The 20,961-nt window shown below is 40.0% G+C and overlaps 1 protein-coding gene across 22 annotated transcripts in view; it reads left to right on the forward strand.

Annotated features, from left to right (window-relative positions):
• The window catches only part of ANKS1B (ankyrin repeat and sterile alpha motif domain containing 1B), a 1,210,519-nt gene that overhangs the window by 1,178,921 nt on the left and 10,637 nt on the right, over positions 1-20,961 (forward strand). For 20 of the 22 annotated variants that reach the window (XM_037845547.1, XM_037845538.1, XM_037845540.1 and 17 more), the window contains 3 exons: positions 863-874; positions 1,769-1,855; positions 8,762-8,899. In XM_037845547.1, coding sequence (XP_037701475.1) covers positions 863-874; positions 1,769-1,855; positions 8,762-8,899 — 237 coding nt within the window. The remainder of the gene's footprint in view (positions 1-862; positions 875-1,768; positions 1,856-8,761; positions 8,900-20,961) is intronic. The other 2 variants (XM_037845542.1, XM_037845551.1) reach the window with 1 other exon arrangement.

Here is a 20,961-nt window from a genome sequence, read left to right on the forward strand (position 1 = left end):
CATTAATAAGATAAAAGTATCTAACCTTATATTCATATTTCATAATATCTCTCTTTGGCAATCACAAAAGAAAACTGGTAAGTCTGGGTAATTTTAAAACTAGTTAAAAAGCACTTTAAGACAACTGCTTTTTTCTGTACTGCATGAGACATTTAATAAATAGTCATAACCTTGTAATACATTTTCTTTGTCTTTGAAACTGATGAAGTAGCTGTCAAAAAGGTGTTGTGTCAAAATAATCAGGAAAATGTGTAAAGTCTTTTCCCTGGCTCAAGTGAAAGATGTCTTGTAATTATCATTATTGAGTTCAGTGACTTTTGCTCGCACTGTCCTATTAAAAGCCTTCTTGAATCTGGTTACATTTCAGAATTTAAAAATGGCAAATTGAGTAATATAAATGAGGAAATCAGGAGCGTTCAGATTTTTTTCCTGATTCTGTTAATATACATAAGACAGCTGGTTGTTGAAAGCACAAAGTGAAAGTTTCTTGGTGTCAGTCATAAGACTGTGCAGTGCAGTAAACAGAATGATGAGAAACAGGGAAAGAAAAGGAGAGATGAGGTCTGTAATTTTTAAAATGATCCACATAAGAGTGTGCAATGCAGTAAATAGAATGATGAGAAAACAGACAAAGGGTCTGTAATTTTTAAAATAGTGTTTAAAAATTGCTGCAGCAATTTTTAAAATAACAGTTTCACAGCATTTAGGTATACGGATAAAGCCTATTCTCTTTTTGTGGCATCATTCTACTTTTTTACTAAATCCATATTGGAGGCGAGTTATTGAAATGGTTTCCTCTCACCTTTTTATGTATTTTCTCTCCTATTATGTTCCCACCTGTCTTATCTGGAAAATCCTTCAGGCTAACTGTCAGGTAGGTTCTTTTTAATGTGTCATGTGATTATTTGGAATATCCATTGAGTGAAATGAAGTAAACAGGTTCTGGTGAACTGTGACGAATGATAAAACTAAATAGAAAAGGCACATACTAAATTACAGAGAAACTTTCTGCAGAGGCACAGAACTGCAGAAGCTGCAAACTCGAAGCATATTAAGCCAATGTGACCATCTATCCTAAGAACTTAGCCTAAGGGAATACAGTAGCTCTAAATGATGCAGTAGGTTACCTGGAGTGCCCAGCATTTTGCTGTGGCTCAAAATACAGACTGCTTCCAGAAGGTTTAATTGTTAAAGAGTGGCATTATATCCTATGTGGTCACAAGTGATCCTGCTTTAAATATGATATCTGCTTTTACAGATTCGGCCAGGTTCAAGAAAAATTCACAAAGATATATTTTAAATCCCTATTTTAGGTACATATCCAGATGTATCCAGTTCCTTGAAGAAAAAGACTGACTAGGGAAAAAAATGGGAGTGGTATATATTCTGTCAATGCGGAACTCAGCCTTGGAGAGTCTGACACAGCTGAACTCTAGTCAAAGGAATGGTCACTTAAAGTTGCAGTAGGAGACAGAGCCGTCCATTTCTTCCTTTGGTGTCAGGGAAAAAGAGTATTCCTTCACCACATGGGGCAGCCCAACAGGCTCTTTTTAGATCTTTAAGTGCAAGACAGTTACTTTATAAGCCCAAAGCATGGTTAAGCCCAAGAGAAGAGAGACAAACATTTAAATTAGTGTGTGTGTGGTGTGTGTGTGCGTGTGTGTTGTTTTTCAACTTGAGCTCATTTTTATCTTTCAAGAGGAAAAATTATGTGCTTCAGTTGCCATGCAACACAAGCTGTTCTAACACTTTCTAATTTTAATTTCAGAAGTCTACAGAGCAAATGAAGAAGGTCCCTACTATTATTCTTTCAGTCTCTTATAAAGGAGTCAAGTTTATCGATGCAACAAATAAGGTAGGTATTGATGCAAACCACCTCTGTTTGGGTTACACCAGGTGCACCCCTGAGTATGTGATCTAAAATCCTTTGCTCGCCCTCATGTCCAATGTCCCCCCTTTTAATCACTCCCCATCCTTCATGCTCCCCAAACACACCTGTAGATACATGCACATACAAACACACACACGCACCCAGAGTCATGCATATAGAAAGTTGCATTTTATTTGAAGTTGCATTTTATTTATTTTGAGATTCCTATAAATGTTTTGATTTCACTTTTCCATGATGCCTTCTCTAATAGACTATACCACTTATTATCTGACATGTCCCTTTGGATCAAGAGAACATTGAAACAGAAGAAGATAATTTATGGAATAGAAAGGCAACAATCCATCATTTCTTCATCAGAGGAAATGCCACTAGTTAAGGGCTAGCACATTTATCTTTCCATTTTATATCCTTTCATTTAATGCATGTAATGAAAGCCAGATACAAGGAACACATTCTCTGACTTTTTTTTTATTCTAAATTGCATTTAATTCTTGACTGCTGGGATGGAAGAGAGAGTTTCTACTTTATCATTTTCTTAAGAATCAGAAAAGAAGCCAAGACTGTGCTGTGACTCTTCTGTGATTTTGTATTTGCAGTGGGAACAGTTTGTGGGCTCTAAGGTAGAGTATGGACAGCTGGGCTGCATTTTACTTAAAAATGTTCTCGAGTCCCTTTCTTGGTGAAGGCAATGCCTGGTGCTAGACTAGAAAGCTTGAACCACTCTCACTCTCCATAAACTCAAAGCTGACTTACCCCTCCTTGTAAAACCCAAACATTTGTGTGTTTTATTCCTACATTCTTCCAACTGATAAACTTCAGAAAGAGGAGAAATGAAGTAATAACCATTGGTGAATACCATTTGTTTTCTGAACTGCCCACCCATCTCTCCTACCTCCACCCATCTCCATTTTGGAGGAGAGAAACAGGAACTCGTGAAACAGATGAACTTAAGCAAAGGTGACTTAAGGCCATTTAGACTGGGTTTAGACACCGGGGAAAGTCCCATAGCCAATGACTTTTTGGTGTCTGTAATAAACCTGAGCATCTGAATTAACCGATTAGACATTTTCCAGATTTGTTTTCTGTAACAAAGAAGGTTGCTCCATCAGCAGATAGATCAGCCCAAGCTCCACTTAGGAAAAGTCTCTCAGTTTTAGGAAAAACTCTGAAAGCTAGGCAGAAAGCTTATAACACAGCATTGTCACGCTGGCTGATGATATCCAAACCACAGTCAGAGTGAGATGCCATACCTGTAATAATGCCATCAAGGTTTTATCTGTCAGTATCAAAATGATCGTTTCAGCTCTGCAATATATTGTTGACAGTTATTGTCAGATTACAATTGTGGAGACTCAAATCAGAATGATCCCAAATGATCTCCTTTTTTTATTTCTTGGAAGCAACATCAGTTATTGGTGTATACACTTACTTTGTCCCTAATTTGTAGCCAGTGGGTTTAAAAAATTCCAAACCTGTATGGGACTCTCACTGAAAGTACCATGGCTATCTGCTAGACCTAAATTTCAAGAAAGTCTTTGGCACTTGCATCTTTTCCTAACCTGGAGCAACTCTCTCTACCCCATTTACCTTTGAAAAGCATGAATAGCAATATATTTTCAGTGTATGAGTTTGACACTCCATTCAATTAACAACCTTATCAGACCTGGATTCTGACAGCTTCTAAACAAGTGGCATTGCCCTGAGAAGTTCCCAGAGTCTCCAGGCTGTCATTCCATGACACTGGTGGTATGACTGGATGTGTCTATTCTAATAGCATGCTCTCTAACCCACTGTCCATGATTAGAGGAATGGAGCAGAGCTTTTTACCATTCTGTTGCATTTTGCTTAAGACTCTATCAAGTATCTTAGAAGGAGTTGATGCTCTTGAACCTTCAGGTAACACTTCTGCTTCAGTCGCCAATAATTAGATGAGTTGTCCATAGACCTCTGCTCACTGATGACTGCTCTTTGGAAAAATAAGCACAGATGGATTTGCAGAAGATAATTCTGTGTAAATAAAGACAATGTTAAATAAAGAAAGCCAGCTCATTATTCAAGTCCTGACAATGTTGCCCTCGGCATATTTTAGAGAAATCTAGAGAAAAGGCAAGGTGCAGGTGAGGCCAACCTCTCTATGGCTGTAAGGTAACATATGCCTGGCTCTTTCAGGAATTTTGGACATTAACTGGCTATACAGCGTCCCTATCCCAGTGCCCTGCAGTGTAGCTGATACACCCCAGTATGGCAGTGGATAGAGAAAGAGTAGACGACTCCAGGTGATAGTCAAGTAGTTGCTGTGTGGGAAACTAAAGTGGAGAGATTGTATTTAGGAAAAGGGTGGAAGAAAGGAATAGTGTAAGGCTACATTTGTGGAGTTTGACTGCAGAAGACTGAGAAACCCTACCCCAGCCTGGACTGAAGAACTGGTTTCAGAGGGTGTAGAGGATCTATTGTTGAAGGACCATCTTCAAGTTGTGAAAGGAACTGCTCTTGGACACCAGGATTCTAGTGGTACCTGCAGCAGCATCTTTGCACACCACCTTCTATGTACAGGTGTTGTAGCCAGTGTCTGTAGCAAAGATCAATCCTCTAATTTATGCTCACAGCAGACAAGTTGCAGATTGATCAATTCCAGAGCCCTGCATTCTGTCATAACCTGTGATTTTTTCCTCCTGGAAAGTGTTATTTTGGTAGGCCACTCTGATTTGAAAGGAGGACTTGTGAAATGCAGGTATATTTGAAGACTTCTCAATTTCAGGTGCCAGTGGCCAGTAAGCCTGTAATAAGGCACAATCAAAAGTCACACCTTTAGATTAATATTTTATAGTTTCATTGTAGTTTGTTCTTAAACAGTGCTCTCTTAACCTGTGCCTAGTAAGATAAAGGGGGGTTGTTTAATCTGGGCTTAAGTGCTGAAGGCCCCACACCCTTCATTAAGTGACTGTCCCACAGTCACACAGCTAGTTGGTCATGGAGAAGGACTAAACCTTGATTTTCACACTCCCTGCCCTAATGCTTTTTCTGTTAACTCCACAGCTACCTTCACCAATTAGTTTGTAGTGCAGTGGCTCATTGGTTATGTGTTAATTGCTCTTCCCTTCCTATTAGCCCCCATTAGACCATGTGAAAGATGGACCCTCCTGCAAAGCACTTCTTTCTTTTTATTCTAATAAATGATGGCTTTGGCTGGGTTCGTGGGGAAGGGTTAGGTGCCTAGTTATAAACTCATAAATTTATTGCCTAGCAACCTAGAAAATGAATTGCATCACTAATCCTGATTTAAGAAGGAAGAGGCAGAAAATGATCTTGAATTTAAAATGGAACTCGGAATAGACTTACTACTAAGATGTTTTCGATAAATCCCATCAGCTTTCTGTGGATCTACAGTCCAGAGGTAACTCTAGCACAGCATTCAGCCCAGGGAACTGCAATGTTTAGTTATCCTCCCTTCTTCAGGTCACTGGGATCTTCCAAGAAATGACATGGTTCATCCCATTGAGTACACAGCTGAGATCAGATCACATTTTGCATTCCTGCACTGACACCCTCCTCAGTCTTCCCATCTGGCTAAATTAAGAACAATGCAGAGTTGGGGTTGGTTTTTTGTTGGGTTTTGTTTTGTTTTGTTTTGTTTCTGAACGCCAACTTCGAACAGGGCTTATGCTATTTTCTAGGCACCACATACTTTGGAATATTTGCCTGAACAACTACCCAGTGTTTTTTATAGCATATGCTTTTCCTTCAAAGAAGTCAGAAGTCAAATTCAGAGCTCTTAAATTAAGCATCAGCTTTGGATGCTGTCTCCAGTGAGCCCTCGGCCAGGGCCACTGCCTCAGTTCCGGGGGTAGGGGTAGGTGGCCTTTCTGGGGAAGGATGCTGCATCCTGACTCAGAAAAAAACTGGACTGAAATCTTGGGAGAAACACCCTACCTGTGGGAGTCCAGGTTGAGATAAGTGACCACAGGCAGTGGCGAGAGGCAGACAGGGCACCATCACTTCACTATCACACACCTTTCTTAAAACCACTGTGTTCATTGGCTGGACCAAAAAATTCTGTTCTACACCCACCAGCCATATACCTCTAGCTATCTCTCAACATAATGAAAGGCAACAGATGGCATGTGTATGTGTGTCTCTTTGTGTGTGTGTGTGTGTGAGTATTTCCCTGTTCAAGGTACTAAGCTGCAAAACTTTCTATCCCATCGTAGTTTCAGGATAAGTTCCTCCCGAGGCCTTCTCCTGAGTCTTTTTTAAAGGCTCCTTAGAAAATGCTTGGAATGGAGGTTGATCAGCATTAGGAGTCCATCTTAAACCAAGGTACATGACATCACCTTTTAATTTGCAGAGGAGCCACTGATTGATGCATAATATGAGACGCAAAGAATATATTCCTCCTCTGTGTCTTCGCTAAGGAGAAAACCAACCATCCAGGCTCCATATTGTCTACGGCTGCAGTATCCATGGTCTTGGATTCATCATACACATAGAGAACTGGCCTCACCATTCTGCAAAGGTGGACAGTGCAGAATGATGGCAGGGTTTCATAGTGAGATCCCAGGTTGCTTACCATATTCTAGCACCAGGGATATATCAGGAAATTTTGCTCAAAAATTTCTCCCCACACAGGCCATGAATATGAATTCATTTAAGAACATTTTTACATGTCAGAATTAAACTTATCAGTTATTCATACTAGAATAGGGAACATTTTAATTAGCCTGCTTTCCTCCTAGCTTAGTTCATAAGAACAGAGGAATATGAGTTTGGCAGCGAGAGAAGAGGCTGGTTTTGGAACGCAGAGCATCACAGAGGAAGGCAGGACTCACTGGACAGTTTGAGATAGCCCTGGGGTCCCTGGAAATAGAGAGAGGGCTCCAGAAAATTGGGGGAAGGATCAGAAAAGTCAGAGGGAGGGTCAAAAAAAGAAGAGAAAGAGAGATCTCCAAAGGTGTCCTTTAACCTACTTTGCACTTTTGCCCAGGGCCATGATGCTGCAATACACATAATTGAAAATCGTCAATAGTAGCATCCTTTGAATTGGCAAGATTCGTGTCATTCATTGTAATACGAATCACAGGGCATTTTTCACTGTATCACTTTCTCAAGAAGTTGACCTGCCTCATGGAGTATCTCAAGAACACACAATGCCAACTTAGTTCAAGGTTGAAGCAAGTGACACAAGACTTGCTATTATTTCTACTGACAGTAGATCCTGGATAAGTGAGACAAATCCACAAAGACTTCCCAGGGTAATGGCAGCCCCCAGTTAAAATGATGACAGAGGCTCTCAGAACCGGCTGGCACCATGCCTTTAAAGCCTATGTAAACCTTCTCATTCTAAAATTCATTTAAAACTCACTAGTTCCTAATTTAGTTTTCTGCATGCAGAGATGCTATCTGAATGCCAGAGAAGGATCATGACCTTCTATTTTGAAATCATGTCTTGCAGTAGAACGTTATTTGTTTATGGGGTTCCAATTTCAATTTGAGTTATTTTTGACAGAGCACTGCATGTGGTGTCAACACACAGGGTCACAGTGAAGAATGTCGTAACTTAATTTTCTATTATGTGTTAATTCCGTGATTGCTTCCCAAGTACACAGCTCGGTAGAGTGAGGGATCTGAAGTACTTGCTGGGGGTGCTGGCAGGGAATGACATTTTGTAAGCATTTTTAGGCATTGATGGGTATTCTTGGAACATTATATTGCCAACAGGTTATTTAAGATTGTGCAATTAAAAAGTAATTAGGGCAAGTAAAGCATTAAGGGTTTTAAATCTATGACAACTGCAAAAAAATATAAGTAGGATATTATAAGATAAAAATGGATGCTTTAGTATATGAATCTTTTGCTTCTTAAATATATCTATGTATCTAACAGGGTTTGCAGCCAAGATGATGCTCTATGGTTATTTTGTGCTCCAGGACGATGGTACTTAAACCTTTCTTCACTTACCTCCCACCAGTTATTATTGGAGAAGGAGGGGAGAGGGTGCAAAGAGATGTTAGAGAGAAAAAGAAATGAAATTATGTTAAACCAGTGAGAGAAGGGTGTGGATTGCAGTGCATTAGAAAGAGCATGAGCTCTACAGTCACACAACCCTGAATTTCAATCCCAACTCCACCACCAGCCCTGGGTAAGACCAAGTACCAGTTTCCTCACCTAAGATGATGATGATAGCAGCACCCATCTCAAAATGTACGTGGTGTCTCTCATTAGTAAAGTGCTGTTATAGCCACATAGCCCTGTTCAACCAAGCCTCCAAAGCCTAAATATTGCAGCCTGGTGTTTCCGTTACCTACCCCGACACCTGAGTCTCTACAGAATCTTCGAGAAAGCGCACCTTGATGCTTCCACCTGCCTGCTTCTTTCTATACCTGCCTTTGCTCTGGGGAAATGGGGGCAGCCACAAGAACAAGGGCAAGCACAGGTGAGAGATTGGGAGAACTTCCTTGGGGCAGCGTTCCCTCCTACATGCAGAAAGTAACAGATGATCCTTTCCAGCAGGAGGCAGCACGAGGCAGTGCTACAGGTACACGTGAGGAATGGAAACCATAAAATGCTTAGCAATGACTATTTTTTTAAAAAGTGTCTGCCACCCAGACTGCTTCTGTGCTTGCCACCTGGTGAGCTCCAGTGTTCCAGGATATGACTATTTTAGGTTGTTTTTTAATTAAAGGAAAACATTCCTTCCAAACCTGACATACATTTGCCCATGGATGGTGCATTGGCTCACTTTGAACGTGGCTGGTCTAGAACATTCTAAGAAGGAGGAAAGTTACTGCTTCAATCCCCACCTCACTTTGCCTTTCTTCTAAAATATGTTGACTTGCAAAGGAAAACAACAGTCATTTATGCCATTTCTTCCAGAACATAATTGCCGAACATGAAATTCGTAATATCTCCTGTGCTGCCCAGGACCCGGAAGACCTCTCAACATTTGCTTATATCACAAAGGATTTGAAGTCCAATCACCACTACTGTCATGTGTTTACTGCTTTCGATGTGGTGAGTTACTACCCTCTTTGGATGGGTTAAATATTTCCCAAAATGTACTTGGATTTTACTGAAAGCCCAACTTGTAATTAAAATACAAGCTTGGTTTGTTTACCAGCATTAAGGTACACAAGTATAAAGTATTTGGCTCTCAGCTTTTCTGAGCTTTTTCTATATTTTCACTCATGCATTAAATTTAAAACTCCACCCTTACCTGATATCTCAACTGTCATTGCTCAACCTCTAACTTCACTTTTCAGATTTGACAGTTTCCTTTCTTCCTCTCATACCAAAATATGGTAAAGGTTTTCCAAACTCCTTTTTCCTTCACACTGTCTGTTGGTTTCTCTGGTAGCTGTTTCTAACTACAAAGGCATAATAGTATAGGTTTGTTTGGAAGAAAAGTAAATTTCAGTGCCTCATGAAATATTTGTGGTTTTCTGTACTGAATAGTAAAAAATTATACACCAACAAATAACTGGGAGCACCAAGATGTAACCCATTTGCTCATTTTGAAGTTAATCCTGTAATGAAGTCATTACAGTGTTAAACCACTTATTCACACTTGTCTGTGTATTATAAACTCAGATATGAAAACAATGTTGGAAAACAAGTGTTCTTTTAAGATACATATACCCACAAGATGGAATCAATTGCTTGAGCATATCTCTAATACAGTACACTGGGATTCTACACTTGGAGCAGACAGCAAGATGCATGAGTTTGGCTGTAACCCTAAAATAATTTATAATCACTTTAGTTTGATAATTCTTCTCTGCTCTGTGTGTTTAAAATATCCTTATTTAAAGAATTACACAGAAATTGCTGTGTAATATATTCTTGGGAGGCCAGCCCACAGTTCACTGCCATGAGTGATCTTTTCCAGTTCTGGCAACCCCCACAGACCCGGGCCCACTGGAATCCAGAATTTACACCAGGTCATAAGCCTTTACAGGTGTGTCAGTCAGGCTTAGGCCTGGAGCAGCATTTGTATCATGCTGCATGGGTGCCTGTCCCTTTTTTTTTTTTTTTTTTTTTTTGAAGATTGAAAACATAGGACAGAATGCTTGTGTGCCTTTAAAAAGACCTTCTATTTTGGGAAGCATAAAGAGAATATATAAAAGTGGCACAGGATAACAGTAAGGACCGCAAAGCCAAGCCCTCAAAGACTGCTCTGAATACCTGTGGATCACGTTTGCATGGGATCTCAGTGTTCGTTAAGGTCATTTTAGCCAGGGTTTATAAGGATGTGCAGCATTACGTTTCTGGTGCCTTAAACACAACTTGTCATTTTTGTGAAATGTAGTTGTTTCATTTTTAGGCAGTGAAATTTCATTCTACCTGCATATATTTGAGTTTGCATGAAACACCTTTCTCTGTGGGAGTTAGGCTGGTGTCAGAGAAAGAATAGGCTGATCAAAGTTCGAACCTCAACGTGCGTACCTACTGCCTGGTCTTAGACAAGTTGAGGGACTTTTTTGAGTCCCAGTTTGCATTATCTGTAAAACAGGGACAAGCATTTTGTACCTCTCAGGTTTTCACCAGGATTGAAATGAAGGAACATATGTAGGAGCCTCATAAATAACAGGTGTTCAGTGTTAGTTCAATCCCCACCTCCTCCCCTTCCTTGCCTACCCTTTTTCTGGTAACAGACATCAGATAGAGGTTTGCCACAAGGGTGTTCCTTATGGGAGAAAAATTTCCCACAGCCCTTGGAAAAAGAACTGAAGAAACAGTCCCTCAAGGAAAACACTGACTTCACGGACCTTGCTGATTCTGTATCTATTCAGTGCTTTCAACTGAAGGTCAATATTAATGTTCGGATACTTCTCATGATGCATTCCAGTCTTTCCCTGAGTATTGCAGCATTTCTCCCATAAGACTGGATTTTAAAGTAAAATATAATTTGCCTTCATAAGAGTATCAAAAACACTGGTCAACATTCAAACTAAAAATTGATACCCTTTGGCCATCTGCCCCCTTGAGATTTTTAGCTATGTATATATGACATTGGAATATTGAGATGCAATGTGGGGAAAAATGGTCAGCTGTTTAGTTTTGTTATCAATGTGGTGCCCCCAATAAATCTGGAAAACCTGTGGAGAATTGCATCCTCTTTTATCTTTTCATCCAGATGTTTGGTTTAATGTAGACATTCACTTGCTTAGGTTCTGGCATCAGTTCTAAAGGATTTTCATCTTATGCAATAAATCCAACATTTTAATCCTCTCTAGGTGAACATGGCTTGTCTAACTTCAAGAACAGTAACAAAGACAAGCAACAAAAGAAAAAAAAGATAAATGGTACCTTGTCAAAATTAAAAACTTTTGCAACTCAAAGGACTTTTTCATGAAAGTAAAACTACAGTCTACACAATGGGAGAAAATATTTGGAAACCACATATCTGATAAGGGTTTAATATCCAGAATATTTAAAGAAATCTTTCAACTCAACAACAAAAATATTTAACCCAGTTTTAAAAATGAGCAAAAGACCTAGATAGACATTTCTCCAAAGAAGGTATACAAATAGCCAAAAGCACATGAAAAGATGCTCAACATCATTAGCCATTAGGGAGATGCAAATCAAAACTACAATGAGCTACCATTTCACACTCACTAAAGCGGCTACTATTTTTTTAAAAAATTACAAGTGTTAGAGAGGATGTGGAAAAATAGGAACACTCATTCATTGCTGGTGGGAATGTAAAATGGTACAGCTGCTGTGGAAGACAATTTGGCAATTTTTCCAAAAATTAAGTGTAGAATTACCATATGACCTGGCAATCCCACCTCTAGGTATACCCAAAAGAATTGAAAGCAGGCGTTTGAGCAGATATAATAGTGGCATTATTCACAATTCACAAGTGTCAAAGGATGGAAGCAACCCAAGTATCCATCAACTGATGAATGGCTAAACAAAATGTGGTATATACACACAATGGAATATTATTCAGCCATAAAAAGGAGTGAAGTTCTGATATATGCAACAATGTGGATGCACCTTGAAGATACCATGTGGTATGAAATAAGCCAGACACAAAAGGACAAATATTGTATGATCTCACTGAAATGAAGCAGTTAGAATAAGCAAACAAAAAGAGTCAGAACCTAGAATATAGGTTACTAGGCAATGGAGCGGGGGAGGGAATAGAGAGTTAAAGCTTAAAATGTACAGAGTATCTATTTGGGGTGATGGGAAAGTTTTGATAATAGATGCTGGTGATGGTAGCACAACATTGTGAATGTAATTAACAGCACTGAATTATATATTTGTATATGGTTAAAAGAGGAAAATTTATGTTGTGTATTGGTACTGGAATAAAAAATTATTTTTAATGATCTTGAGCTCAAAAAATTTTTCTTTTGTCTTGTGAATCCAGTTATCTTGAGTCTAGAATTACATTTATGTGTCCTGACAGGGGAGACATTGCTGCTCAGTACTCTGTAAATCCCTCTAAATTTGACTATGCATATTCCTAAAGGAATGATGAGCTGGATAGTGACTTTAACCGCATGGGGCTAAATGAGAACTGACCATACAGATGCCTCACTCCCTTGTGGTAGAGAAAGTCCCGTCATCCTCTGCCTTTCTAACCATACTCCTTCTTCCTGAAAATGGACAAAAGGAGGGAAAAAAAATTAGTAACAAAGACCATCAGCCTTGACCTGTGCCTTTGAGCAATTTTGAGATGCCACAAGCTTTGCTTACCCTAAAAAATAAATAAATAAGCCTCTGGGTTTTGTATATTTTTGTAGGGCGGTTCAATATTCAGGCCTTAAATTCTTTTGATTGGAATCAATCCCCTTGGCTGCTACAAAGGAAATAAAAAGGAAAGAATACCTTACAATATTTCAAGTATACATTTAATCTTTTAGCTGATATGTAGAAATACATATACCTTTTTTAATTGCAAAGTTTGATCTTTTAGAACTTTTATGGCTTGCATAATGTTTGTATGAATGTCTGCTATCATCAAAAGCTTTGAATGAAGTGTAGGTAGTATCTAGCTTACAGAGAGTTGGGTTTGAAATTCAGGACATTTTCTCATAGAAATCCTATGGCCTGGGAAGTGAGGCCCAAGGCCTCCCAGCAAGAGCCAGCGTGGGAGTTTAATCGCGTTTACTTACTCCCGGACATTTTTGGGCCTTTAGTGTGCTCAGTGCTCAGACCCCAAGAGATGGGGTGCAGTGAGCATGGTGACCCAAGTTTATCTGACCCTGTCATCCTCTTTTGGAGAGCACCTCACAAGGGTGGCATTCCACAGAACAGGCTTTGGGAAATGTTACACTTGATGAGCTGTATTAGAGTTCTCTAGGGAAACAGAACCAACAAGAGATATCTATAAATACAAGATTTATAAAAGTGTCTCACACCACTGTGGGTATGCACGAGTCCAAATTCCGTAGGGCAGGCAGCAGACTGGCAACTCCAATGAAGATGTTCTATGAACTCCTCAGGCAACTAACTGGCAACTTCAATGAACTCCTCAGGAAACGCTTCGCTGGTCAGCCAAAGAAGAAGTGAAGGTTCTCTGTCTGTCTCACTTAAAAGTCTTCAACTGATTGGATTAAATCCAGCTGATTACATTCTCTCATTGTGGAAGACACACCCTTCATCAATGTAATCAGTCACAGCTGCAGCCAATTGACTGATTTAATAGAACAGCCTTCTAGTTTATTAACCAGCCACAAATGTCCTTGCAGTAACGGTTAGGCCAGTGTTTGCTTGACCAGACACCTGGGTACCATTACCTGGCCAAGTTGACACATGAACCTACCCACCACATGAGCCCCAAGTTTGTTTCCATTACTTAGAATCTATGATGAGTTCAGCTTGTAATGTTTTCAGTTCTATATGGCAGGTAGGTTAAAAAAAAAAGACTAAAGCAAAAACAGAAGCAGGGTTCTCAAGGGAAAAAACAGGCAAACACCAGACCCTTCTGCATTTGAGAGTCTAGACTTTAGCTGTTATCATGGTTTTTGATTTCTAGTTGATTCTATTCAAATATCTATCTTGGTAAGACCCCTCTCCCCACTTCCAGGCAGTGAAAACCTTGAGGGGGTTGGTAGGGCTTGGTAGGAAAGGAGGATGACTTATGAGATAGGAGTTGTAAGGGTAAAAAACAGGAATTCAGCTTTTCTCTCCTCTTACCTCAAATGAGTGCATGGGGTAGGGGAGGATACACAGTGCTGGGATTACGAGAGATGGAGGGGGTATTTCAGGGGCCACCAGGCCCCAAGGCTGCAGAGATCATTCCTAGAAAGCCACAATCGGTAAGAGATAGATATAACCAAGTAATTTGGACACTGTTGGCCTCTATATCTTATTTACACAGCTTTTCTAGATTTCTCAATAATAGAGTTGAGGTGGATAGATGGGAAAGATTTTGATGCATTTTCTGGGCATAGATTTGTTTTAAAAATCTGGGAGGGACCACATTCAATAATTTTAAAATATGAATATTTCTAAATAGCATTAAAAGCCATGACTTTGCTGCTAGACCCTAGATAATTCTCATGTCTCTTCTCTATAAAGAACATGTTTGCAACCTTTGATATTTTTAACCAATCTTGTTTTTCTCTTACTTGCAACTCCCAAATTCTGGCTTCTTCAGTGTGCGGCACATGGAGTGGCTCAGGAATGTGCAGGGAACATCAGGGCTTGAGGCTGGTGGGTGGTACCAAGGAGGAACAGAGCTCCTTCTCTCTTCTTTCTTGGATCAATGTGGGGCATGAAAGAATCTAAACTGGAGAAACAAATGACAGAATGCAGGGAAACATGGTTAGCAGACCATGAGACAGCATTCTGTAGTACTCTACAGTCAGCCAAATCACGGGAAGAAAAACACCCAAGTTGACCATTTGTCATGACCAGTGATCAGACCTACCAGCTTCCAACTTTGGCTCTGCTATGGGTTTGTTTCCTGGTTTTTCTCATCAGTTTAATGAAATTAAAATTCCAAACCCTTCTTCAAACTCTGAAATTATTTCCATGGAGTAGTTTGAGGTTCCTGAAGAAAAGTCTTGTATGGCTTATTTTGCAGATGTTGTCCCACTAAGTGGGAACTTAATGATGTAAAAGAACTTAATTTGAGTGGCCTCTGATGACTAAATTAGGGTTGTAGGTGAAGCTAGGTGGTCTCTGATTCTGTTTCTCATTTTCTCCACCTAAAAATGGTTCTCAACTTCTTTGATTATGATACTATGAAAAAAAGTGACAACAAAAAAGAAAATGTTCAAGTGCATAGAGCCCTTAAGATTGAACCCTCTCTAATCTTCCGTGTACAATGTAATCTACATGTAGAGTAGAAACTATTCTCTGACCCTGTCCAGCAGGCAAAACTCATCAGCAAAATCAGGGGAAGAAAGGATACAGCTTCTAAGAGCAGGGAATGGCCCTGGTTCCATAAAAAGGCTGCACTCCCAGCCCTGTTGTCCTTCTACCCTTTCCCCCAAAAGAATAAACAGATTAACACTGCTTGGTTGCATTTATCCATAGCTCCTCTCCTTTGACATGAATCAACTTAACTAAGACTTAACTAAGCCATAATATTGTTGGATATTCAGAAAATAATAGTTACCCTTTTTTTTTCTGTTACTCATTTTTTGATGGATATTATCAGTGCCTTATATCTATTCCATGGATTGTAAAATTAGTAAGAAAGTAGGCATTCTGAACTGTTTTCACAGTTTGTTTTGCAGCATGTATACATTTATTCATTATACCTTTTCCCAAATAACTGAAAACTAAGTATCATGTCTAAAATTGTGGACTTCAGAATCAGCCTGGTTTTGAATCCCAGGTCAGCACTTCTTGACTCTATAGCTTGGATGAGAATGCCTCTAAACCTCAGTTTCCTCATCTGTAAAATAGAGATAATAATAGTACCCACCTCCTATGTTTGTTGTAACAATTACATGAGACAATGCATGCCCGTTTTCAGCACAGTAAATCTTAGCTGCTGAGGCTGGGGACAGTAGATGGAGCAGTGATAGTGGTGGTTGTGTTCCACGCTAGAATATTCCTGATCATTGTCAGACCTTGTGTGAGGATTTAGGTCCCAGTTTTTGGTTTATCAGTATTCCACCTCTGAGGACAAATGGCAGATTTCATATGAAATTCATTCCTTTATTTATTGAGTGCCTGCCATGAGTCAGGCGCAGGACCCTGCTCTCCAGGAACCAGTAGTTCCTTTGGGGGAGGAAGAACATGAACAAACAGTTATAATCAAAGCGTATCCAGGCTACATGGAGTTGTGCCAGCACCCAGACAGGCAGGGTCTCCCAGAGGAGGGATGCTTGGGCTGCAAGCTGAATGTTTAGTTTGTGTGAACATGTGGTAAGTCTGGAAATGTGACAATTCATTAATTCAATTCAGAACAGTGAGTTCAGGGCATTGCCATAATCAAAGAATAAAGCATTATATGCACTGTTTCCTAAGACAAGGAAATGAACATGCCCATTTTAGAAAGAGTTCCAAAAGCAAGGATTAAAATAAAAAGGGTTTTCTCTTCAGTTAACCAGGAAATTTGATGATGTGCTCCATTTCCAAAGCATCACAAGTTAGTAGAGGCTGAACTGCAGCTTCCATTACGATGGTAAGGGGGATGGATAGAGGCTGAAATACAGCAAATCTCTTAACTAGACACCCTTTCCCCAAATTCTTGCCAAATAACTGGATAAAGATCATTTCCCTTCTGCCCTGGAAGACCAGTCCCTCCAGTATGGGTGTCTGAGTGGCAGGTGGTTGGGCCACCTTAGGCTGTGGTTCTGTGATTGTTCAAACCAGAGCTAGATGAGGATGGGTAGCCTTAGGGCATGAGTGGCCTTCAAGGAACCCCCAGAATGTGTTCAGAAGGCAAATAACAATTTAGCACACAGGCCCAACCTCCTTCTGCAAGAATTTCACTAAGCTAATGCATACTCATGTACTTGTGGGGTGGGGCATAAAGCTAAATCTTAGCTGATATGGTAGAATGCTCTGCCACCTTTAAAAACATGTTTTTAAAGAACAAATAATGGCATGCAAAAACTTTGTAATATAATGTCACATGAAAAAAAAACAATTTATGAAACTGCACATAAAGTATGATTCTAATTTCTTTTAAATTCACACATATAAATATTCATATAGTATGTAAGTGTATTTGTGTATATATACAGTTAAAAAGAAAATACACCAAAATGTTGGCAGGGGTTACAGACATTCCAGTAATAGAATTTTACAGATGATTTTTTATTTTTTTGTTTATTCTTCCATGTATTTCCAAAATTTTCTACATGTATCCCTGTTATAATTAGGGGAAAAAATAATTTCATTACTCTTTGGGTTAGCTGAAATTAGCACTAAAGAATCTATCAGAATTTTGGCCAGTTGACAAGCTAGTCCTGGCCCAGAGAGACATCTTAGAAGAATGCCTTATATTTATTTCTGAATGCTGACGACATATGACTGGGCAGTATTTATCTGCTAGAAATATAGTTTGTCAAGATTTAACTTCTGGCTGGTAGTCAAAAGAAGTAAGAGCTAAGAAGATGTCAATGAGTTCTGCGAATATGCCCAGAATATTCTCAAAGTTATTTTTGCCTCAGGATGTGGGTGAAGCAAGTTGTAGACTAGGCTTACCCCAAGTCTTAAGAAATAAGAAGTACAAGCAAAATACAGCCAAAAGAGAAATGCGGCCTCTTTCTTGGAGACCCCAGTGAGAACCCAGCTTGAAAAATAATTCCCTTTGTCATTGCACTCCCTGTGGCATTGCCTGTGTTTGTTTTGCATTTGTTCACCCTGGTCTCCTGGTGGGAGAGAAGATGGAGGGAAAGGATTGGCTCTGAGCATCCATTTTCAGTCTTATCTTATCCACAAGGCATAAATCACCTTATCTTAAGCACCTTCCTTTCTTTGATTAACCCAACAAACATTTGGCAAGCACCTAACATATTCTAAACCCTGGAGGTGCAAAGTCAAATGAGATTAGAGCCCTCAGGGAGCTCAGTCAACAGGGGTAGTCCACCTATAAAGAGAAAATAATAACAAATACCCTGCAGTAAGTAGAGCTGTGCCCAAGGTGGCTGCAGGACCACAGAGGAGGGCATCTAATGTAGCCTGGGGGTCAGGGAAGGGGATTCAAAGAAGGCTTCTGGAGGATTTGATGGGGAGCTGAGCTTTACAGGCAAAGGTGGGGGATGGGAAATGGGTGTATTGCCAACAACAAAGGCCATTTTAGAATAAACAAAACATTTGGCCCTTTGGAAGACCTTTGGGGGCTGGTTGTTTGACTAAGTTCTCTGATATGAAAGCCAGCCCCTTGGTCATGCTTCCCCAAGCACAAGGTGGTAGGTTGTTGAGACTCGCCTAGTCGTGGGTAGTGTGTTACTCTTTAACGTGGCACCAACTGTACGTATCATAGTTGATTGGGTAAAAGACAGACAAAGATTAGACTTTCTTCCAATTAGAGAACATTCTTCTAATCTGAGACTCCTGAAGCTCTGGGGTAGAAAGGGACCAAAACGTCCTCTAGACCATCCCCTTCTCAGTGTCCCTTGCTCAGGAGCAGTGAGGAGCCATGGAGATCCAGCGACTTGCTCTTGGTCTCTATTCACTGTCCCTGGCCCAGCAGACCTCCTGGGGCTTCCCGCAGCATGCCAGGCTCCTCCACCCTGCCCCCAGGCACAGCACAGCCCTTTCCTTGAATGTGTCTGCATCTGCACCCTGTTCACCGTGAGAGAGCTGACATACGAAAAGGGAAAGAAAATGAAAATGTCAGGGAGCACCTTTGCTGACCAACTGGAGGCATTTGTAACATTAGGATCACACATGAGCCAAAGGATAACCTCATTTGGACCTATAGCTTTCCCATCCTAGAGGACTAACACATTTGTTCCTTCTCGTCCGGTTACTAAAATGTGCTGGTGGTGGTTTTTACAGGTCAGGATGGTCCACCCTTACAAACAGCCCCCCAGCCTGGGCTAGGAGGGCCCTTTCCCCTCTCAGCTCGCTTCCTTTTTTGTCATTTTCATCAGACGACGTGGAGACTCGTGTCTGAGGCACCTTGTCAGCCATTTTGACAGTAATGGGTTAAACTTAGTAAGCCCTCAAGTTAATGTTTAAGTGAACAAATAGGCACTATTTATTCCATGCATCATTCCATAAAGAATTTGTCAGCCTATATGAATAGGTCTGATAAAAGTGAAAATAGAGATACACAAAAATCTGAAATAGGGAAAATACAAACTGAAAGGAAAAATGACACCAAGGGGAAAGTTTTAACGTCAATATGCAGACTACAGCGTTCTACAGCATTATTAGAGCTGAGCCACAAGTTTGATTCTGAGGTTCTTAGAAGTCAAAACAAATTGGGAGATAAGTATTACATGTTTCACTTTTTTTTATATATATATAAGTAAAAAAGTATAACTTTTCATCTCAGAAAACAAAACTTTAATGAGACTTAAGTGTGAAAGAATTTTTGTCATGATCTTCTTGAGGGGATATTGTGTATATTCAGCAACGTTCATACAATGACTCCCCCAAACAAGACCCTTTCTTAGAGGGCCCCTCAGTGAAAGCGAGTGACAACAACGATGACAGCAGGATAGCCCAGAGGCACAAAACACTGGCTAATATGACTCACATCTGGGTTTGAATCCTGGCTCTGCCATCAGTAGCTGTGTAAACGCAGCCAAGTTAATCACCCTCTGTGACCTGAGTATCTCACGGGCAAAATGGGGATAATGGTTCCTACTCTGTCAGGCTTTTGCACTTAGCCTGGTCCCTGGGAGGTAATAGCAGTATAACTTTGCAGTTGTTCTTATTGTTGCTTCTGCTATTATCATCATAAGGAGAGGAAATAATATCTCCTGGCTCAAGTTCACAGGTGGTCTGACTCAGTGCAAGGATGAAACCTAGCCTAGTACAGGAGTAGATTGACTGCATGTCCATCAATTGTCCACATACAACATTTCTCTCAGCTGGGCTTGTCAGACTCTTTGCACTTGGAGAAGAGGTTTAGGGGCTACAGGTTAAAAAAAGAGCTGGGTATTTTAAAACTCAACTGAGCAGATGTTAGAGTTGATATTCAATGTGAAAGCTGAAGTGCCTAAACAAAATTTTTGGCCAAATGGGTGGCCAGCCCGCTGGGATGTGGAGGCAAGCCATGGCAGCATCTGCAAATGGGGCCTGGATTTTCCATCTCCACCAAATGAAGAGGTACTCAGGACCCCAAGGTGATGCCAACAAAGAATGAATACGATTCTTTTTAACTAGAAGATTTTCTCTTGCTTTTAATTGTGATCAAAATAGTAAAGCTTTATTTTTTATGATTGCAAAAAATAATTCATCCTCATTTGAAAAAAATTCAAAGTATATAAGGTATGAAGAAGACAAAAATCACTCATGATCCCAAAACTCAGTTATTAATATAATGCATATTAACATTAATATGCATATCGCTCTTTTCTATGCACATATATAAATGGATACACCATATGTATGTATGTAAACATTTTTCATAGTTTTAAACCAGTTTTTTTAAATGACTCAATTATTTTAAGTGACTGCCTAGTACTTCACTGGGTAGATATATGCACTATATTTTATTTAATCAATCCCCTATTAATGAAAATTTTAAACAATGTTCTAATGAATATTCTTGCACATATGTCTTTGAAGCCTTGAGCCTAAAAGATTTTCAAACCAGGAGTTTCAAGCACAGAAAACTCTAATAATGCATCCATTAATACAAGTTAATGACCTGGGGTGATCAGAGCTTTTCCTGGGGCACAGATTGCCCACAATCTAGGATGCAGTTTTGATGACTGTGCTGGTTACAGCCTCAGTGAGTAGGATGTAGGAGGACACTGGGGACCATCACTTCCTCTCTCCTTGAACCTCCTTTGGAACTAACAGGAGACTTAGTGGATCCCTTCCTTTGCCACATCCTTCAGTGAGCATTTACTGAATACTCACTAGAGGCCAGGCGTGCACCAGGCACCGGAGACAGAGCCCTGATCCATGGAAGGAGCTCAGTCAACTCATGGTGATGTTAAAACTGCAGTCCTGGCTGCCTTAAGGAG

The sequence above is a fragment of the Choloepus didactylus genome, chromosome 8 (genome assembly GCF_015220235.1).
Source record: "Choloepus didactylus isolate mChoDid1 chromosome 8, mChoDid1.pri, whole genome shotgun sequence".
Lineage (NCBI taxonomy): Eukaryota > Metazoa > Chordata > Mammalia > Pilosa > Megalonychidae > Choloepus > Choloepus didactylus.